The sequence below is a fragment of the Chelonia mydas genome, chromosome 5 (assembly GCF_015237465.2).
Source record: "Chelonia mydas isolate rCheMyd1 chromosome 5, rCheMyd1.pri.v2, whole genome shotgun sequence".
NCBI classification, from domain to species: Eukaryota; Metazoa; Chordata; order Testudines; family Cheloniidae; genus Chelonia; species Chelonia mydas.
In genome coordinates, this window is record NC_051245.2 from 30,727,923 (window position 1) to 30,749,345 (window position 21,423).

The window sequence follows — 21,423 nt, forward strand, 5'->3', positions numbered from 1 at the left end:
TTATCTAAAATATATGCTCTAGTTGAAACAGGAATGAATACAAGGAAGCTGTGGCCTGTGCTATACAGGAGGTCAGACGAGAAGATCATAATGGTCCCTTCTGGACTTCTAATCTATGAACCCCCACAAGCAAAAACAATGGAAATAATGGAGAGAACAGAAGTAATGAAATCATGTCCTCTTAGTCTAATGAAGAATCAGTGGGACACCATCAAACCTGCTCATCCACTCACCCACAAAAGGCAGTAGTAGCAAGAGTCACCATTTTCTATAGAACAAATATACCAGCTGGCAGCTGCTCTCTTTAGAATGCTAATCAATTGTGGGTACAGCTACAGTAGAGATGGAGGTGTAATTTCCAGCTCAGGTGGACATACACCCACTAGCTCTGACTGAACTAGCAGTGTAGTCATGGAGGTGAGGTAGCAGGACAGGGTAGCTGTCTGAGTAAATATATAGGGTCCCAGGAGAGAATGTACTCCAGGGGCACTTGGCCTGTCCTGCTGCCCACGCCAACAATGACACACTGATGTTTTTAGCATGATAGCTTGATCAAAGCTAGTGCATGTATGTCTATTTGAGCTGAAAATTTCATCTCCAGCTTTAGTGTAGACATACCTTCACTATCAGAAAGGAACAGCTAGTGTCAAAACAAGTGTCCTCTTTCTCTAAGGCAGGGACAACTGCCCTACTGAGGCCACAGACAGCGGTGGTACAAATAATTGTGGCCTTTATTAACAGAGACAATATATAAAATGAAATATGCTACAAATAGAAGCATATGACCAGAATTTATTAATGACATGGTGTTTGTGGGTGCAACTACATTGATTTGCATTGCACCAACTTATGTCATCAATGAATTTGTACCAAAATGGGTAGTGGCACCAGCGTAGCGATATTGTTTTCCCCTTCTCTTCTTCTTACAGGCATTTTCTAAATATCTGGCTGACATTCTTTTATTCAGCAAAAAGATTTTCCTCCTTTATTCCTGGAATTTATTTTTTGCTATATAAAATTGCATTTACTTTTAAGTAAAAGACTATAAAATGACTTCTCTAATTTGAAAAATAATGATTTGCCCCTTTTTATGCTTCATACGAACACTAAGATACCTGTATAAAATATTTTTCTTTGATTAAGGACGTCTCCCTCTTCAGCTCTTAAATTCTAGAAATGACAGTGTGGGGGTGGGGTTGTCTCTTTGCAGTGTTGTTCTAGCCTTGTTGGTCCCAGGATTTTAGCGAGACAAGGTGGGTGAGGTAATATCTTTTATTGGGTCAACTTCTGGTTGCTGAACGAGACAAACATTCATGCTTACAGAATTGTGTACCTGTCCCTGTACTGTCTTTCTCTCCCTTTTATAGAATAGTGTGCTTAGTAAATGGTGGGCTTCAGTAAAGCTGTTTATATGCATAGTGTTTGGCTCTGGAAAAACATGAGCTTGGAAAAGTTCTCAAAACAACAGCCTCATTTCAAACCTTCAAGGCTTTCATTAGTTGAAAATAAGGCCAAATAACTTAGCCCATTCTTACTGTGGTTGCACGTAATGATGTATTTTAGTGACAAAAGGTATGAAACAAAATGTAAGTGCTGCCACTGTTGACACTAAAGGAATTTTTTTGTTTTGTTTTGCATTGAGTATCAGTAGAGCAGAGTTACTGCTTTTAGATCTGAGGCTTTTTGGTTCAAATCCCAGCAGAGATATTCCTTGCTTAAACACTTCCTTGATGTTGTCTGTACCATCAACAAACTGAGACAGACACGGCCAAAAATTGTTCCGTTTATTGGATGCATTCACTTGACAATTTGCCCAGTTTCTGTGATGTTTGGCTTATCTATTTCTAAATGGGTTTTTGTTTGTTTTTGTTTTTATTTTACCTCAATCACATTTCCTTCCACATAGGCAATACTGTGTTGTTCCACATAATAATAAGTAGTCCTAATGGTGGAATATATTAAACCGGGAAAAGTTTCATTTTAGCATCTTTTTAACAGATTTCCATGTATATCAACTATTCTTCATCATCTGAAGTCTTCAACACAAACACCACCTAGCTCTTTGAAGCGGTCAGCCTTCAAGACAGTTATCAAAGCTGTGTGGCTCCATTTCTCTTACAACAGATGAGAAGTAACACAAATACAGCCATGTTCTGCCCTTGAACTAGCACTTTAAACACACACACACACACACACACACACCTTCCAGTGAAGTAAATCCTTAATTTTTCCATGGAAATTTGGCCAGAGTAAAATGCTGAGGAAAAAACTGGGAAACAACTTCAGGATTTGGTTCAAAGGATGTTGTATTCATGTACCTGAGGGCAAAACTGAACTACTAACACATGGGTAAAATGCCTTTTTAATAGACCTGGTGGGAAAATTTACTAAACCTTTTCCAGTTGAAAAATGCCAGTTTTTTGACAAAATGTTCATAGTTAAGATTTCTCAGGCCCAGGATGTCATTTTTGGTGAGTGAGAAGGAGAGTGCAAGAGCCCAGAACATACAGGTACCTGGTGGCTAGGGCAGTTAGCCGGGATGCTGGATACTCTGTGCCTGCTATGCCCAATTCAGAGCATAGACTTGAACCTGGGTCTCCCATATCCCAGGTGAGTAGGAGACCCGGGTTCAAGTCCCAGCTCTCAATTAGACATGCTGTTTCTCACCTTCTCCTGTTGCTGCACTGGAACAAATTTTTGTAAAATGGAAATCTTTTCTGGCCAGCCGTACCTACTTGTCTTTTTTAAAAGTTCATACTAAACTTCATCCAACTTTCTTCTCAGTAGTTTGCTGAGAGAGTGGGGATTGATAGATAAAGATGATTTTAAAATTGAAATATCTTCTGGTTTTGGTCAGTCATGGAGAACAACTAGCTCTAGCTGTGATTTGGTGGTTCGGGTTAAAAAAAAGTTAGTAGTCAGTCTACCAACAAAAGAAAAAGGCAATCTTAAATGTTAACATGTAGTGCAATGTATTACTATGTACTTTTTTCCCATTAAAAATTTTAACTAGCAGTTTACTGACAATTTAGAAAAATATTTGAAAAAACACAATGAAAAATGAACAATACTTACAACCATACCATTTAGGGACACCCAGCAATCTGGTGGGAAATCCTGAAGTAATGGTACTAAAAACTGAAGACAACCATCCCAGTGGCAAAGAAGTAGCATCATTCCAATTAGATTAAAGATTCTCACCACAGCACTGGCCAGATCATATGTCATATGGAAAATCTGGAGACAAAAATTACAAATTATTTAGGTGATGAAATTCAGGTAATACAACATGAGATTTTTCTCATCCAAGCAAACTAAAGAGATGCAAGAAACACTGTTCCAGAGTAGCAGCCGTGTTAGTCTGTATTCGCAGAAAGAAAAGGTGTACTTGTGGCACCTTAGCGACTAACAAATTTATTTGAGCATAAGCTTTGATGAAGTGAGCTGTAGCTCACAAAAGCTTATGCTCAAATAAATTTGTTAGTCTCTAAGGTGCCACAAGTACTCCTTTTCTTTTTAAGAAACACTGTGATTTTCTTATCATACTTTGGGATTAATTTATTATATAAAATCACATCACCATATTCCACATATAATGCCAATATTTTGCACTTCTATAGTGCCTTTCATAGATTCATAGACTTTAAGGCCAGAAGGGACAGTCATGATCATTTAGTCTGACCTCCTGCACATTGCACGCCACAAAACCTCACCCACTCCTGTAACAGACTCAACCTCTGGCTGAGTTACTGAAGTCCTCAAATCATGTTTTAAAGATTTCACCTGAGGATCTTAAAGTACTTAACAAATATTAATTATGCCTCACCAGTGAAAGTAGTTATTACTATTTCCATTTTACAGGTAAGCAGACTAAGACATAAAAATGCTAAGTGCCCAATGTCATGCAAAAGACAATGACAGAACAGAACAGATTCCATGAACCCTACCCCTTAGACTACTACAATACCTACAAGAGCACAATTCCCCAAATTTTCACCTCCATATATGGTACACTGTGCAGTGAAGGAGATGTCCAGATCTAAAAACTAGCTTTATATCTTTGTTTCATCTATTTAATTTAATGTCATATAATTTAATCTATATTAAGATACCTGTCAATGTAATATTTAAGCATCTTCAAATGAGAAATTTCACAAGAATTTTCCTTCAATCTTTCATAGTTGTTTTATGCTAATATATCTGTGTGTGTTCAGTCCCTTTTCAATATGCGCTAAATATAAATGAAGAAAATGAAGAGTATGAAACAGCCTTTAATCATATTGGGGTCATATTCCTGTATTCTTTGTTGATTTCACAATTCAGTACACAAACACCTGCCCTACTATACCACAATCATACAGATGGAAGTGTAGATTTCATGGTTATTAAACACTATTAATTTTCCTAACGTATAGCAATTTCCAAAACACCTGGACCAACTCATTATAATTTGGTGTGTTCAATTAATCCCTTCATTGCTGGACAGAAATGATTGTATCTGCATTGTCCTTTACAATGAAAAAAAAAAACCCTATATAAATACATGCGTGAGAACATGCAAACACCCATACGCCACATACATTTAACAGCTTATTAAGGGCAATTTTGCCGGACATAATTAGCATGTTCAGAAGCAAAGACACTTTGTTCACTGACATACAAAATAAGAATTATGTCCCACATCTAGAGGAAATATGTACACAGTATCTTAAAACATTTTCCAAACTATTAATATTTTATGTGATTCAATTTAGCTACTCCTGAAATGCAGCCAGCTCCAGGGTAAAATGTGCTACCTGTTTAACAGTGCACACCAACATTATCCAACAGTTCAGGTAAGAAGATGAAGATTGCCCTGTCCATACAAAATTTGAAGGGCGTTTTTAAATAGAATATAATTTCCCATATGAAATTGAGTTAGGAAACCTGAGTCCTTACTGCTGAAAAAGGGCAACAGTTTCCCACAGCCACCCAGAATGAACTTTCCTGCAGGTGGGGATAGAGGGTAGCAAAGGAAAGGAAGAAAAAAGGATCTAACTGCTCTCAACAAAGACTGGAGGAGGGAACAGGAAGAGGGAAGACCATACAGTCCTCCAAAAATAAACTTCCTTTTGAGGGAGGGAAAAAGGAATAAAGAAAATTTTGCTGAGAATGATGAACAAATATGCCATGGGTTTAGCATGTGAAGAGAATCTACAGCAACATCATATTACAGACATTACACAAACACATTATGTACTGTTTTCAGAGTAACAGCCGTGTTAGTCTGTATTCGTAAAAAGAAAAGGAGTACTTGTGGCACCTTAGAGACTAACCAGTTTATTTGAGCATGAGCTTTCGTGAGCTACAGCTCACTTCATCGGATGCATAGCATATCGTGGAAACTGCAGAAGACATTATATACACACAGAGACCATGAAACAAAACTTCCTCCCACCTCACTCCCCCGCTGGCAACAGCTTATCTAAAGTGATCCTCAAGTAGAGCCATTTCCAGCACAAATCCAGGTTTTCTCACCCTTACCCCCCCCCCCCACACACACACAAATTCACTCTCCTGCTGGCAACAGCCCATCCCCCTTTGAAACCCCTCTTTATAATGCGCATGATAATCAAGGTGGGTCACCTCCAGCACTAATCCAGGTTTTCTCACCCCCCCCCACCCCCCCCTTTTTTTTTTTTTTTTTTTTTTTTCAAAAACTACACACACAAACTCATTCTCCTGCTGGCAACAGCTCATCTTACAATGTGCACAGCAATAATCCAAGTTTAACCAGAACGTCTTGGGGGAGGTTTTGCAGGAAAAAAACAAGGGGAGACAGGCTACCTTGCATAATGACTTAGCCACTCCCAGTCTCTATTCAAGCCCAAATTAATAGTATCCAATTTGCAAATGAATTCCAATTCAGCAGTTTCTCGCTGGAGTCTGGATTTGAAGTTTTTTTGCTTTAAGATAGCGACCCTCATGTCTGTGATTGCGTGACCAGAGAGATTGAAGTGTTCTCCGACTGGTTTATGAATGTTATAATTCTTGACATCTGATTTGTGTCCATTTATTCTTTTACGTAGAGACTGTCCAGTTTGACCAATGTACATGGCAGAGGGGCATTGCTGGCACATGATGGCATATATCACATTGGTGGATGTGCAGGTGAACGAGCCTCTGATAGTGTGGCTGATGTTGTTAGGCCCTGTGATGGTGTCCCCTGAATAGATATGTGGGCACAGTTGGCAACGGGCTTTGTTGCAAGGATAGGTTCCTGGGCTAGTGGTTCTGTTGTGTGGTATGTGGTTGTTGGTGAGTATTCGCTTCAGGTTGGGGGGCTGTCTGTAGGCAAGGACTGGCCTTTCTCCCAAGATTTGTGAGAGTGTTGGGTCATCCTTCAGGATAGGTTGTAGATCCTTAATAATGCGTTGGAGGGGTTTTAGCTGGGGGCTGAAGGTGACGGCTAGTGGCGTTCTGTTATTTTCTTTGTTAGGCCTGTCCTGTAGTAGGTGACTTCTGGGAACTCTTCTGGCTCTATCAATCTGTTTCTTCACTTCCGCAGGTGGATAGGTGGAACCTATCCTTGCAACAAAGCCCGTTGCCAACTGTGCCCACATATCTATTCAGGGGACACCATCACAGGGCCTAACAACATCAGCCACACTATCAGAGGCTCGTTCACCTGCACATCCACCAATGTGATATATGCCATCATGTGCCAGCAATGCCCCTCTGCCATGTACATTGGTCAAACTGGACAGTCTCTACGTAAAAGAATAAATGGACACAAATCAGATGTCAAGAATTATAACATTCATAAACCAGTCGGAGAACACTTCAATCTCTCTGGTCACGCAATCACAGACATGAGGGTCGCTATCTTAAAGCAAAAAAACTTCAAATCCAGACTCCAGCGAGAAACTGCTGAATTGGAATTCATTTGCAAATTGGATACTATTAATTTGGGCTTGAATAGAGACTGGGAGTGGCTAAGTCATTATGCAAGGTAGCCTGTCTCCCCTTGTTTTTTTCCTGCAAAACCTCCCCCAAGACGTTCTGGTTAAACTTGGATTATTGCTGTGCACATTGTAAGATGAGCTGTTGCCAGCAGGAGAATGAGTTTGTGTGTGTGGTTTTTGAAAAAAAAAAAAAAAAAAGGGGTGGGGTGGGGGGGGGGGGGTGAGAAAACCTGGATTAGTGCTGGAGGTGACCCAACTTGATTATCATGCGCATTATAAAGAGGGGTTTCAAAGGGGGATGGGCTGTTGCCAGCAGGAGAGTGAATTTGTATGTGTGTGTGTGGGGGGGGGGGAAGGGTGAGAAAACCTGGATTTGTGCTGGAAATGGCTCTACTTGAGGATCACTTTAGATAAGCTGTTGCCAGCGGGGGAGTGAGGTGGGAGGAAGTTTTGTTTCATGGTCTCTGTGTGTATATAATGTCTTCTGCAGTTTCCACGATATGCTATGCATCCGATGAAGTGAGCTGTAGCTCACGAAAGCTCATGCTCAAATAAACTGGTTAGTCTCTAAGGTGCCACAAGTACTCCTTTTCTTTTTACATTATGTACTGTTACACTGAATCTATGAATGCCACTGAAGCTCAGTTGAAACTATTTTTACTGAAGATCCTGTTGATTTTTACTCCAAATTATAACCTTTTACATGATACATTAAGAACCTCCTACTTGACATAGTAAGAGGTCAGACTACATAATCATTATGTTCCTTGGTCCCTTCTGGCCTTAAAATTTGTGAATCAATTAAACTTACCGACCAAAGACAATGATTTTAAAAATTACCTCCGTATTTGCACATGCAATTTTACATAGAATTTGCATGTGGAATTTGTATAGGTAAATTGTTAAATATGTAAACTGAATGCACAATTTCTATTACTTGCATGTGTAAATGAGTACAAATGAAATATTTTGAGATCAGATTAGGCACCTTCCAAAACATTGCTGATATTTTCTGTTAGATGGAATGTGCCCTACTTTAAAACTGAAAAATTATAGTGTATTTCTCAATCTAAAATCCAAAACTACTTAGGATATTCAAACACTTATCTAGATACTAATGTTATGCATAAAGTATTTTTCTCTCAGCCATGCTATTGTTAAAACATTTGTCCCAAGTCCCAATTCTGATAGAAATGGGTGAGAGGTGCTTATAACATTATTCAAAATGTCATGTGTTACCCAAATACCATTTCATTCCTGTAAAAACTCAGGCTGTGGTACTGGAAGTTCATGGAGAACTTACTGCAAATGGGAATAAACAGAAAAAAATTGGTTTTGCTGTTTAGAAATTTTAAATAAATAGAGATGCAATTGTTTATTTTGATTAAAAAGTTGTGGTTTTTTGTTTCATGGAATGCACCTAGAGACTAGGCAGGAAATGACTTTATTTAAAATAATTGACAGTAAATAATATGGAATATGTACAGTTGAGGAATGCCCCAAGCTGGGCTGCAATTGGGCAACTGTCTGTCTGTCAAGATACATTTACTGCAACCATAAACACTTCTGGAGGTGAAATTCCAACCCTATTGAATTGGGAGCCTGGCCACTGACCCCAGTGGAGCTATGATTTCAGCCAGAGTACCTATTCTAGTTATGATAAACAAATCTGGGAAATTTAGTTAGTAGCAATACATGGGTTGCACATACTTTGCACCTTCACCCAGACTCTTCAAATGTTGCACTAACATACATGGTAACATCCCTATTTTACAGCTGGAGATACTAAAGCAGAAGATTAAGGGTTAGAAGTTTAGAAGAGCTCTGTCAGCAATTGGGCCATATTTTCAAAAGGAGCTTGGCTTTCATTTACACACCAAAGTAAGTGGTGAGATTTTCATTAAAAAAAAAAATCAATATATTGGGTGCTGAGTTCTTCAGAAAATTTGGTCAGAAGTGTGACAATAGGAGTTGTTGAGTGTTGAGATCAAAATCTTCCCCTTTCTTAGATGCCTAAATGAGAACATAGCTCTTCTGAAAGTATTGTCCTTATTTTTGGTGCTGAGCATTTGAAACCCTGGCCCGACGTGACTTTCCCAAACTCACACTGACAGAGCTGGGAACAAAATACAGATCTCCTAACTCTCATCCCTCTACTCTAAGCAAAGATGATTGTGCATGTACCCACTAGACATGAATGCATAAAAATTGATTAGTCAAAGCCATTTCACTTGGGCAAATTCCAACGTTGGCATAGTTTTGGGCTGGGGAAGGGCCTGACAAGCAAAGCTCAGATCTTGATTTATGCTTTCCCAAAGTTTGGAGAAGTTTATTTGTGTGCAATTGATTCAGGTCCATCTTTATTTTAGACCCTTTAAACTGGGTATTACTCACTGAGGTGATGTGGGGAATAAATACGGGAATGCATAACAAAGCAAGTGAGTGATTGCACTACCAGGGAAATTTACATGAACTACTGTAGGGTACTAACATGACACCTACACGGTTACAGTAACAATAGTAGCATAAGGCAACATCAGTCCCTGGTTGCCTGGTGAAACTGCTTGCTATCCAATGTGGCTCTTCCTATGAGCCACAAGGATTAGTATAAATAAGGAGCTATCACAGGGGGAGGTTAAAATTTAAGTAGTTGAGCCACTCTGCTCAAATCTTTGGGTTTTAGTGAGGGATTATGGCTGGGTCTGGGATTGTGTGTGCAAACTGGGAAACCATTAGTTTGGCTGGATTTGGTAAGGACTGTCCCAATGCCTATCCTGTAAAAATGGCTGGCCTGAATAAAGTTTTGTCCTTTTGTCACCATTCAAGTATGTCTGTCTCTTCATTAGTGGTGTGCCTTTACAACAGTGATCATACATTATAAGAGCAATAGCACGTGTTGAAATTTTTATGTGAATCCACACTCCATAAGAGGAGTGAATAGTCAGTATGTGACACTGTAATCTTTCATTGTTTGTGAAAGCTTCCACTCAAGGAATGACTCCTGTATTTCTTAGCATTCAGGATCAGTATTACACATGCATTATTGTGTTCTCAATATTATCTAAATAGCTTAGTGTGGTATATTAAATTAACATTTCAACCATACTGTTTATCCATCCTATTTTAGCACCTCTATTCATAAGTTAGTGTTTACATATTCTATCATTTTATAGTGCTTATTACAATATCTTTGTGCTGCACAAAATTACCTTATGGATATCAATGAAATAATAAAAATCCTCAAATCATCCAGTGCACATATTTGAATAAATTTTCAATGAAAAATTGTTTTTAAATGAAAATTTTCAGGGACATTTTTTGTTTCTTTTGAAGTTCTCTGTGTGGTTTTTGTTTTTTGATAGAGGTAAATAACAAAGAAATGTTTCGATTTGGGGATTCTTCCCATCTGTTTTTCCCCCTTTACCTCTTTTCTCAGTGGCAAGATGGAAACAAGTAAAAAAAAGGGGAGGAATGGTAAAGAAACAGGTTGAGGGAGAAAAAAAAACAAAATTTTGGTTTTCAACTTTTTGTTGAAAAATGCATTGGTTTCCTATAAAGTTTTGAAGAAAAAAATTTAAAAGTTTTCCAAACTTTCCTTCCAAATATTATATTTTGACAAGCTCTCTAGAAGCTAAACCTCCTGAAAAGGTCTATTTAAATAGACACATTTCACAACATATCCTAAAGATCAATAAATTGAGAATCTGAGCAAAAAAGGGTGCAGTTGCAAATTGCAGATTTAGAGAAGCCTTAATTGAAAACAACCTTCCATTGGGTCCTTCCTATGTATATGTTCGTGCTGCAAGTCTGTGTACCCCGAAGGATCAATTATCAGTGTAAAGCAGGTAGTGAGATGTGAGTTCTCAAAATACCTGGATCCCAAACTACTGCGGATTTTACAGAGCATCACCAGAACCGTAATTTGAGTTTGTAAATGATCTAGAGACACACACAAAAAAACCCCAAACTTTGTACATGTGTTAAGCCCCATTGACTACAATGTATCCACTGGCTTTAACACCACTACATTCAGTCTTAGTATTGATAAAGACTCCTTTGATATATTTTTCACTAACAGAGCAAATAACCTATCTCAGAAATCTGTTATGTAACATTTTCTATTGACATAGTAGAACAATTGTCATAACACTGAAATAAATTAATAACCGTAACAATAATGCTTACTGGAAGACATTCTGGTACACATACAGGATATCACAAAGTACTTTACAAACATTCATGAGTTAAGCCTCACCAAAACTCCTATGAGATATATAAAATGGGGACAATAAAATTTTTCTATAGGGTAACAGAGATACAGAAAGTTCAGAGAAATCTATAGTCTTTCCAATTTCAACCACTAGTGAATTGGCCAAACTGCAGCAAAGAAGGCATACCAGAGCCAGGAATAGGACTTAGGTCACCTAACTCCCATTTTGTGGGACCAAGAGTTTAAGCCAGATACTTTGACATTAAGAGAGACACTATCAAGATAAAATTAATAGCTAAAGCTTTAAACCTTTGTACCTAAAGTTTAGGCTACTAAATCCATACTCAGACATCTAAATATAAGTGGCCTGATTTTCATAGGTGCACTCCACCTACAAATCCTGTGTAAGTCAGTGAGAACTGCAGGTACTGAACACCTCTGAAAGTCAGACCACTTTTATTTTGGTACTTAAATGCGGACTGAGGAGTCTCACTTCAGCACCCAGGTTTGAAAAAATTGGCCAATATATTTAAACAATTTTAACTAACACCACCTTAAATTACTAAAACAGGGAAAAAATAAAACCTAATGTATCTTCCATTGCTTTTCTGTCTTTGTTTACTATTTGCATTTAACTCTGATTAGACAAAAATACTATGTACTACTTCCGACCATTTGTCCATTTTGCTATCTGGCTTTTATGCACGAACAATGCTAAAATGTTCAGTTTGAAAAAACTTCAGGAAACTGTTTACCTATAAAAATCTGTTTTCACTGATTTCTTAAAAATCAAAATCATTTTTATATTAATTTTATAACCTCTTTCGATAACATTTGAACCTGAAGTTTTCTCCCTAACCTAAGCTGACAATGTCCCTTTAATTTAATATGGCTGAAATATAACCTTTGGGTGAATTCAGTTATGAACGATTTGGCAAAACCTACTTGTTAAGAATAGAAATTTGCTCTAAGAGTCAAAGAGCTTCCCTGATTATCTCAGTTTTCACTCACACTTTAGTAATGACTCTTTTCACTCCCATGTGTGGAGGAAAAGGCAGACTGCTGTCTTCCATATTTACAATACAGTGCCTACCCCAAAGTACAGAACTTTTAGCTCTGATTTTTCACTCAAGACAAAGAACTGTTGCAGTCCTAACTGCCAGCTCACTTCCTTAATGATTCTGGAGACGGGCTGTCATATTAAGTTAATAATATATCTATTGAACTCCATGTCAGGGAATGCAGACAGTTAGTCCCTGCTGCCTTTGTGTTTTTGATTTTCAGGTTGTTTTGGGTAAATGCCATTAACTCTTAGAGGAAGGCAAAAATCTGAGGAGTGCTTGGAAAATGTGTTACAAACTGTGATGCCATGGAATCTGTTCAGATACTTCTTCCCCACAACCATTTTGTAGAACTGCTTTGGTGTCAAGGGTGCTCAATATTGAAAGACTGGCACAATTGGCAACAGTATCTTTCTTTTAATTCTCAGATCATGATTTGCATCATGCTGCAGGCAACATGAGATGACACTTGAACTAAAGGAAACTGCACACAGAGCCTGAAATATTAAATAACCACTGTGGGCAGATCTGAAAAGTTGCCTGTGGACAGTGATTCCGAGAGTTTTCTGAAATCAAATCTAAAGCTCAACAATAGAACATTAAAACAGACTGCATGGAATAAATATTAGTAATAAAAATTACATTTTTTTTGCTTCCTTCTCTCTATCAGTCTGAAATTACTGGTTTTATTCTTCAGAACAGCACATGGAGAAAGACTGAAAACTGTAAGATCCAGAGCCTCCTATATGAGCTTACTTTTCATGTGGTCTCCAGCAAGATAATAGTTACATAGTGGCAAAGCTCCACAAGAAATAAAATAATTTAAAGAGGGAGAGGGAGAAAGAATAAAGCCTTTCTTCTGGACACCATTTATACCGGCTTGAGGGGTCCATTTAAATCAATACGAGCTCTTTGGGATTCTCTTTGGGATTCATCAGGGGTTCTCAATCTTTTACTTTCGGAGTCCCTCCCCCCAAACATGCTATAAAAACTCCACAGCCCACCTGTGCCTCAATAACTGGTTTTCTGCACATAAAAGCCAGGGCCAGCGTTAAGGGGTAGCAAGATGGGCAATTGCCCTGGGCCCAGCAAGTCTAACACCTGTCCTGCTTGGCAGAACCTCTGAAACCTGGTCACGGCCCCCCAGGGAGCCCTGGAACCCTGGTGGAGAACCACTGCTCTACATTGTCATTTCATATATTCTGCACTACATATTCCAGATATTGATGTCTATAGGAATTCTCTGTAAAGATCAGTGAGACAGTGTGGTCCTGATCCAACTGTTAGCGCAATCATTCCATTTGATCTCAGTGGGAAATAGTCTGGCCCGATGGGTCTATGTATTTTGTAACCAGTTACAACATTCTAAACTGAAACTATGTCTGGAAAAATAGCTTGTGAACTCCTATTGATTGGAATGCTTGGATATGCCTAAATGTACATTGTGTACTCAACTGAATCCTGATGTGTGTGGTTAATTTTATCATACCTATTTTATAGCTAATAATTGTGTAGTGGGAAAAGGTATACAACACTACTTAATCTAGTTATATTCAGAACTTTAAAATGCTGACAAGTATAACAATCTGCATTCCCTTTAGCTGACCCTGGAGGGAAACAGCAGAGTTTTAATAAACAGAACAAACTATTTTTAATCAAACATATCCAGAAAAAAGAGCTGAGAGCAGCCTATTTTACTTGACCTTTTAAAATTACTTTCTAGATCTAGTCAATCTGACATTCAATTTATTACACAAGCCACATTTATTCCACTCCAAGGCATGTACAAATGGAAGCCAGTTTGTGAATAGCAAAAGGAATTGCACCACCACATATAAATGTGGCAGAGCTCTAAATCATGGTTAAACATGAAAGCTATAATGCAACTAATTTTCTGGAGAAAGAATTAGGCTGGTGTTGGAAAGGTCTAGTATAGCTCAGAAAGTAAACTTTATTCATCTGCTATATATATTTTATGAAGCAAATTAGCCAGTGCTATGTGAATTAACTAACTTCTTCCATAAAGTCCAACAATTTCAAACCGCTGATGTCAGAAATACTGTTTCACAGCCATGAAACACAAACAAACCCACAGCACTAAAATAGAAACACTCTCTAGATGCCTAGGACATTTTTGTCTGGTATGTTTCCTCTGCTTAGTTAGAGTCAGTGTTTCCTATGTGCTTGTGCCTGTGTGCGGTGGGTGGCGGGGAGCAAGGGTGAAAGGTGCTTCTTCCCATCATCCCACACAAAGGCCAAAGTCAATTGCAATGCTGGAGCAGGAAGGGGCAAGGACCATCCCCCTTTGTACTGTCCAGAAGAGTAGGCTGGGAACAACAGAGGAACAAGATACACCATCCAATGCACTCGCTCCATCCTAAAGCCAGGAGTTGTCCTACCAGAGGACAATCCTTCTCCAACCTCCTCCCAGGGCTGTGAAGCTCTGCATCACTACTTACCCAGGGCTCTACCCAAATGGTACAATCTGGTCCTTAGCTTGAAAATTCCTAGGAGGAAGTGTCTTTCGGTATGTTTTGTACAGCACAGAGTTGACTACTGGCATTTTAAAAACATATTATATAATCATAATTGTCTTTTGTATAAACTTAATATCTGTTGGCAGACCCTCACTATGTATTGCCTAACTTCAAATACAAATAGTTCATTCCTATGACTTCTGAAACATGCATAAAAATGTTAGCAAAACCATAACTTACTAATGCAAAAAAAAAAAAAAAAAAAAAAAAACACCAACCCCCCACCACCACCACTTTAAAAACCAAATAGTAACCAGCAAAGCACAGAACTAAGTTAGACTTAGGGGCAGAAAATCTCAAAAAATGTTTTATTTTAAAAATCTGCTTCCCCTCCTAAATTGTTCATTGTTCTGATAAACAGAGTATTCTAATAACCTTTGTGAAAATGAAAGAGTGAAACTACTATTAGTCCAAAATGTCTGTATACCATTATACATTAGATGTAGAAATATATCTCACAGTCATATTGGATTGATAAGTCTTTCATGGTTTCATTTTCATGAAAGGTATCACAGAACTGTTTGATATATATTGTTAGAAAAATATTTGACAGTCACAGATACGCATAATATACATTATATCATTGATTTGATAGTACTGTCATTATTTCATTTTTGCAAAGGTTATTAGAATACTCTTCATATTAGAACAACAATCTTTCATGTGAAATCTCCTTTTTTCCCCAATTTTCCATTGTGGAATTATGACATGACAAGTGGCTCCACTTCTCCTCTTTCCCAGCTCCTTTCCCACCTTCTCACTATGTTCTTCTTACTGAGTGGAGAGCAGAATAAATCTATCCTTCCTCTCCTCACAAGACTCTTCTATGAAGGAGCAGGACTATCCAAAGATAAGCGAGTGACAGTGCATAGAAAAAGTTACAAATAAACAACAAAGCAATTACAAACAATTAATATACATATATTTGTCTAAATCCTGTTTGCCTTACTCTCCCTCATTAAAATCCAAGTTCTGTAGACACAAAGTCCCTGTTCTTATGGAGCATAGGTGTTCTGCTTGACCACTTACAAGCCTCAATGGTGCACCTTCTTAGGTCTGCCAGAGCTAACCTTCCTTTCCCTAGGCTTTAGTTGATGAGGAGCTTTTAAGATGCACTCTTCTTCAAAACTGGCTCCATAAAGAATCATAGACTATTAGGGTTGGAAGAGACCTCAGGAGGTTATCTAGTCCAATCCCCTGCTCAAAGCAGGATCAACACCAACTAAATCATCCCAGCCAGGGCTTTGTCAAGCTGGGCCTTAAAAACCTCTAAGGATGGAGATTCCACCACCTCCATAGGTAACCCATTCCAGTGCTTCACAACCCTCCTAGTCAAATAGTGTTTCCGAATATCCAGCCTAGACCTCCCACACTGCAACTTGAGACCATTGCTTTTTGTTCTATCATCTGCCACCACTGAGAACAGCCTAACTGTAATATGTTGTAATATGTTAATTACATCATAGCAGCCTACTCATGTTTCTTGCTTGGGGTTTTGGTTTGCAATATTTATGTTTTGATTTTATTTCTTTATTTAGATTTGCACTAACTATTAAAAAACACACATCCATTCTGAGGCCTGGGTGCCCTTACACTTAGAAATGCAATTCACACATAAACAGACTCACAAATGTCCTCTGGAGGCACTACTCTAGCAGCAATAGGACTATAACAATTGCCAGCAGAATTCTCTAACCTGGCAGTAGCTGCCTTTTGCTTCGCTAATAGCAGCTGAGAATTTAACTAGACCCTGACGCCCCTCCCCCCACCTCAAACTGCAAACCCAATCCACAAATGGCAGAGCTATGCCCTCAGTCAAAAGGGCAGTTTATTCCTGACATAGCTTCTGGTTTCATAGCGTTTAGGGCCAGAACAGACCATCAGATCACGTAGTCTGACCTCCTGTATAACACAACCCAATACATTTCATGCAGATACCCTTATATTAAACCTAAAGACTTTAGTTCAAATCATGTCAGTCCTCAGGAAACTGAACTCTGTGCTACGGGCAGAAAACAGGAGAGACCAAGGTGTCACCAATGCTGAGGTCCCTGCAATAGCAAAGAATTGAGAGATATTCCAGATTATTCCAGCAGGCCCTTCATGCCCCATACTGGAGAGAAACCCGCAAGGTCCCTCCCAATTTGATCTGCAGGAAAATTCCGTCTTAACCTCAAATCTGAGCATTGGAGCAAGAAGACACACCATCCAGAAATTCAGAAAAGATACTGAGCCACCATATATAGTGTCCCATATCTAGATGTAGCCGATCTCTGATGCTTCAAAGGAAGGTGTTCTCCCAGGATACATCAAGACAATGGGCATCATGGAAAAACAATTCCTTATCCCTGCAGGAGACTGACTGAAGACCTGAAGCGTGAGATTTGATTATAGTCATTTTCTTCCTGCAGAGCTGCAATTGTTAGGAGCATGGTGAGGGTAATGCGATCAATCCTCTTCTTTCCATGGCCCATGAGGGAAGGGGACAGCAGGAGGATGTACACATTCACAGACTGCAAGAACAGAAGGGAGCACCATGACCACCAAGCACAACCCTCTGCACACAGGTCACATAATTTCTCCCAGAAGTGGTTTATGGTAAATCTTTTGGAAAGCAATGGTGAGTCCTCCACCTCCCCTGGTAAGCTGTTCCAATGTTTAATTACCCTAATTGGTAGAAAATTATCTTATTTCAAGTTTGAATTTGTCTAACTCCAACTTCCAACCACTGGTTCTTGTTATACCTTTGTCATCAAAATTGAAAAGACCCTACTACTTCCATCTTTTCCTAGGCACTGTGACCAAGTCACTTCTCTTCGAAAAGCTGAATAAGATGAGCTCCATAAGTCGTATATCATAAAGCTTGTTTTCCAGTCCTGGATCTTTTTTGTGAGTCACCTCTGAATTCTCTCCAGCATTTTCACGTCCTTCGTTAAGTGCAGATACCAGACACAGTAGTCTAGTGGCAGTCTTACTAATGCTGTGTATAGAGGACAGATCTCTTCCCTACCTCTACTTGATATTCCCCTTTTTTATACAACAAAGGATCCCATTAGCCCCTTTCGCCACAGCATTGCACTGAGAGCTCATGTTGAGGCAACTATCTACAGTGACCCCTAAATCCTTCTCTGAGTCACTGCTTTCTAAGACAGAGTCCCCCATCCTGTAGGTATAACCTGTATAGTTGGTTCCCAGGTGTATTACCTTGCATTTGGCTGTATTAAAACACGTTTTTTTTGGATTTTGGTCATTTAACCAATTCAGATCACTCTAACCATAACCTGTCCTCCTCATTATTTACTACCCCACCTATCTTTGTGTCATCTGCAAGCTTTTCCAGCACAGATTTTATATCATCATCTAGATTGTTGATACAAATATTGAATAGTGTTGGACCAATAATGGGTCATGTGGACCTAGCTTAAATGTCACCACTAATCAATACTGCTACATTAACAACATTTTGAAATCTAACAATGAGACAGTTTTTAATCATCTAATCTGTGTCAATTTGGGTTTTTTGTTTTGTTTTAAAATCAGAAAGTCATGGGGTATTAAATCAAATCCAAGTACGCAAGCTCAACAGAGTTGCTTTTATCAGCCAGACCTATAATCCTGTCCAAAACAAAAAACAAAACAAAACAAAACACTTCCCACCTTAACATTATGTTCACAGTCAGTTATGCTAACAATTGCTTAAAGCCTTGAAAAAGTACCCTCTTCAAAATTCCAAATGTACATGTTAATGGTTGCTGTTGTATTCTATTTGCACATGGTATAGATAACCAGATCATGGCCAATGGTACCAAAGAAACCAATAATTTTTACACCAGCAATTAACTCTTATTTCTCCTCCGCTTCCCTCAAGCAACCAGCATTACCCTCCTCCAGTCTGGATTGAGTCTCAGCTAGCTTGTTCTCATGTAGGCCACAGTCTCCCTTAGAAGCGGAGTAATGCGATCAGCCACTTCACCTGTGCCCGTTGAGGTTGAACTCTAGTGCTGAATGTCTTTATAGGTCACATTTATATACGGTTACATTAAATACTATGGAAAATGTATTAATAGAATGTTTGTATTGCAAATAGGTCTTTTGTGCTTTATGACTCTATACAAGACAGAAATACAACTCTATATCTGCAAAACAGAAATTGTTCATACTGTTTCTTTAGTGAAATATAAGTTTCTACTACACAGCAAATAAAATTGTTTATTGAATTGGACCACTAGAGTTATACACTATCCTCACTCGATTCATACAACTCCATTCACTTCAGTAGGAGTTTTGCCACAGATTGACAGCAATATTTGACCTTTGGGAAATAACTCTCATAATACAACACAGTAAATATTCACTTAAGGATACTAAATACCCTAGCTAATTATAGCAGTACTTAGTTTTTAATGTTACAAGACCAGCAAAAACAGGGGGAAAAAATCATAATTTGGTTTGGATTTTTCTGGCATAGATATTTACCTCAACTGTAAATTTGTGGGTCAAATGATTGACTAGTGAAGAGCAAAATAATTAGAGCAGGGAAGAAGTTAGATCTAAGTGTTCACAAAGAGTTAATAAATGGTTTATTTCCTTTTGCTATACAGTATAAATGTACTTGTAGAATATTCCCATGTATTTAGCATGCTTGGGAGATATTCTTGCATATAAAAAGGACAATAGGTCTTACTTTTCTTTTTGGGTATAAGTCCATTAGTATCCGTGGGAGTTATGTGCACGTACGAAGGGCAGAAGAGATTGTTAAGGCCCCATTAATACAATGAAAATACCTGTGCCAGTGAACCCATTTATAAAACAGTTAATGTGAGTTAAATATACTTTGCCTGATCCAGGTAAAACACAACACAGTTTAGGAAAATAATTTTCCAGGCTAGTTCATATAATTTATCACAAGAATAAAATCACCCATGGTCAACACTGATGAAGGGACCTAATGCTGAGGGGGAGGTTGTTGGTAACATCAGGTATCTGCAAATGTATCTCTGAAATGGGCACCCATAGTCAGTCACTTTTCCTCCAACAGTGAAGCCCCTAGAGAATGTAAATCTACTCACTCCTTATGGAATCTCTGGGGGAAGGCAGAAGTGGTACAATGAGGGGTGAATTCCCAGTGGATGGAATATGGGAAGTGATCAACAGGGTTCAATGTCTAGTTGGCAGCCGGTATCAAGCAGAATGCCCCAGGTGTCAGTTTTGTTCAACATCTTCATTAATGATCTGGATGATGGGATGGATTGCACCCTCAGCAAGTTCACAGATGACACTAAGGGGAGAGGTACATACACTGGAGGGTAGGGATAGGGTCCAGAGTGACCTAGACAAATTGGAGGATTGGGCCAAAAGAAATCTGATGAGGTTCAACAAGGACAAGTGCAGAGTCCGGCACTTAGGAGGGAAGAATCCCATGCACTGATATAGGCTGGAAACCGACTGGCTAAGTGGCCGTTCTGCCACTTAGAAAAGGATCTGGGGATTACAGTGGACGAGAAGTTGGATGTGTGTCAACAGTGTGCCCTTGTTGCCAAGAAGGGTAATGGCATATTGGGCTGCATTAGTAGGAGCATTGCCAGCAGATCAAGGGCAGTGATTATTCCCCTTTATTCGGCGCTGGAATTCTGCATCCAGTTTTGGGCCCCCCCTCCCACTACAGAAAGGATGTGGACAAATTGTAGAGAGTCCAGCGGAGGGCAACGGAAATTATTAGGGGGCTGGGGCACATGATTTATGAGGAGAGGCTGAGGGAACTGGGTTTATTTAGTCTGCAGAAGAGAAGAGTGAGGGGGGATTTGATAGCAGTCTTCAACTACCTGAAGGGCGGTTCCAAAGAGGATGGAGCTAGGCTGTTCTCAGTGGTAGCAGATGACAGAACAAGGAGCAATGGTCTCAAGTTACAGTGGGGGCGGTCTAGGTTGGATATTAGGAAAAACTATTTCACTAGAAGGGTGGTGAAACACTGGGATGGATTACCTATGGAGGTGGTGGAATCTCCATCCTTAGAGGTTTTTAACGCCCAGCTTGACAAAGCCTGGGCTGGGATGATTTAGTTGGGGTTGGTCCTGCTTTGAGCAGGGGGTGGGATTGGTGACCTCCTGAGTTCTCTTCCAACCCTGATCTTCTATGATTCCATGGTCTCTAGTTTAGAAAAGAGGTTTGTAAAACAGGTGGAATGCTCCCTTTTGCCTGACTTGCACGCACTGACCAGGCAAAAAGTGTTTGAGTATGTCAGCTGGACACAGTTACAAAAATGGGTTCAAACTAAGATAATTTTTATGTGGATGATGTCTAAGGCTGACATTTTCAAACATGGGCATCTAAAGTTAGGCACCAAATTTAATTTTTAGGCACCTAAATTAGCAGCTAAACTTCCACCTCCCAATTTTGAAAATGTTGGCATTGCTTCTTTAATCCATGATCACTAAACGTAAAATGAAAAACAGAGGCACCCAAAACATCAATTAAGTACTTTAAATATGTGTTTCTCTACTACAAATGAGGTATAAATGTCAGGATAAATTAGGGAGATTCTTTATGGAATCCGAATTTATCAACAAGAGTTTGTTCGATAAAAGTTGCCTTACCCTATTATGCATGCTCAGCTCTCAGAAACCCATTGCAGACATTTTCATTGAGCCTAGAAGCATTTGGGAGTTTAAATT

General features: G+C 39.0%; 1 protein-coding gene across 2 annotated transcripts in view; it reads right to left on the minus strand.

The window, feature by feature from the left end:
- HCN1 (hyperpolarization activated cyclic nucleotide gated potassium channel 1) overlaps positions 1–21,423 on the minus strand; it is a 302,872-nt gene that overhangs the window by 133,865 nt on the left and 147,584 nt on the right. For both annotated transcript variants that reach the window (XM_043547367.1, XM_043547368.1), the window contains exon 3: positions 3,076–3,237. In XM_043547367.1, coding sequence (XP_043403302.1) covers positions 3,076–3,237 — 162 coding nt within the window. The remainder of the gene's footprint in view (positions 1–3,075; positions 3,238–21,423) is intronic.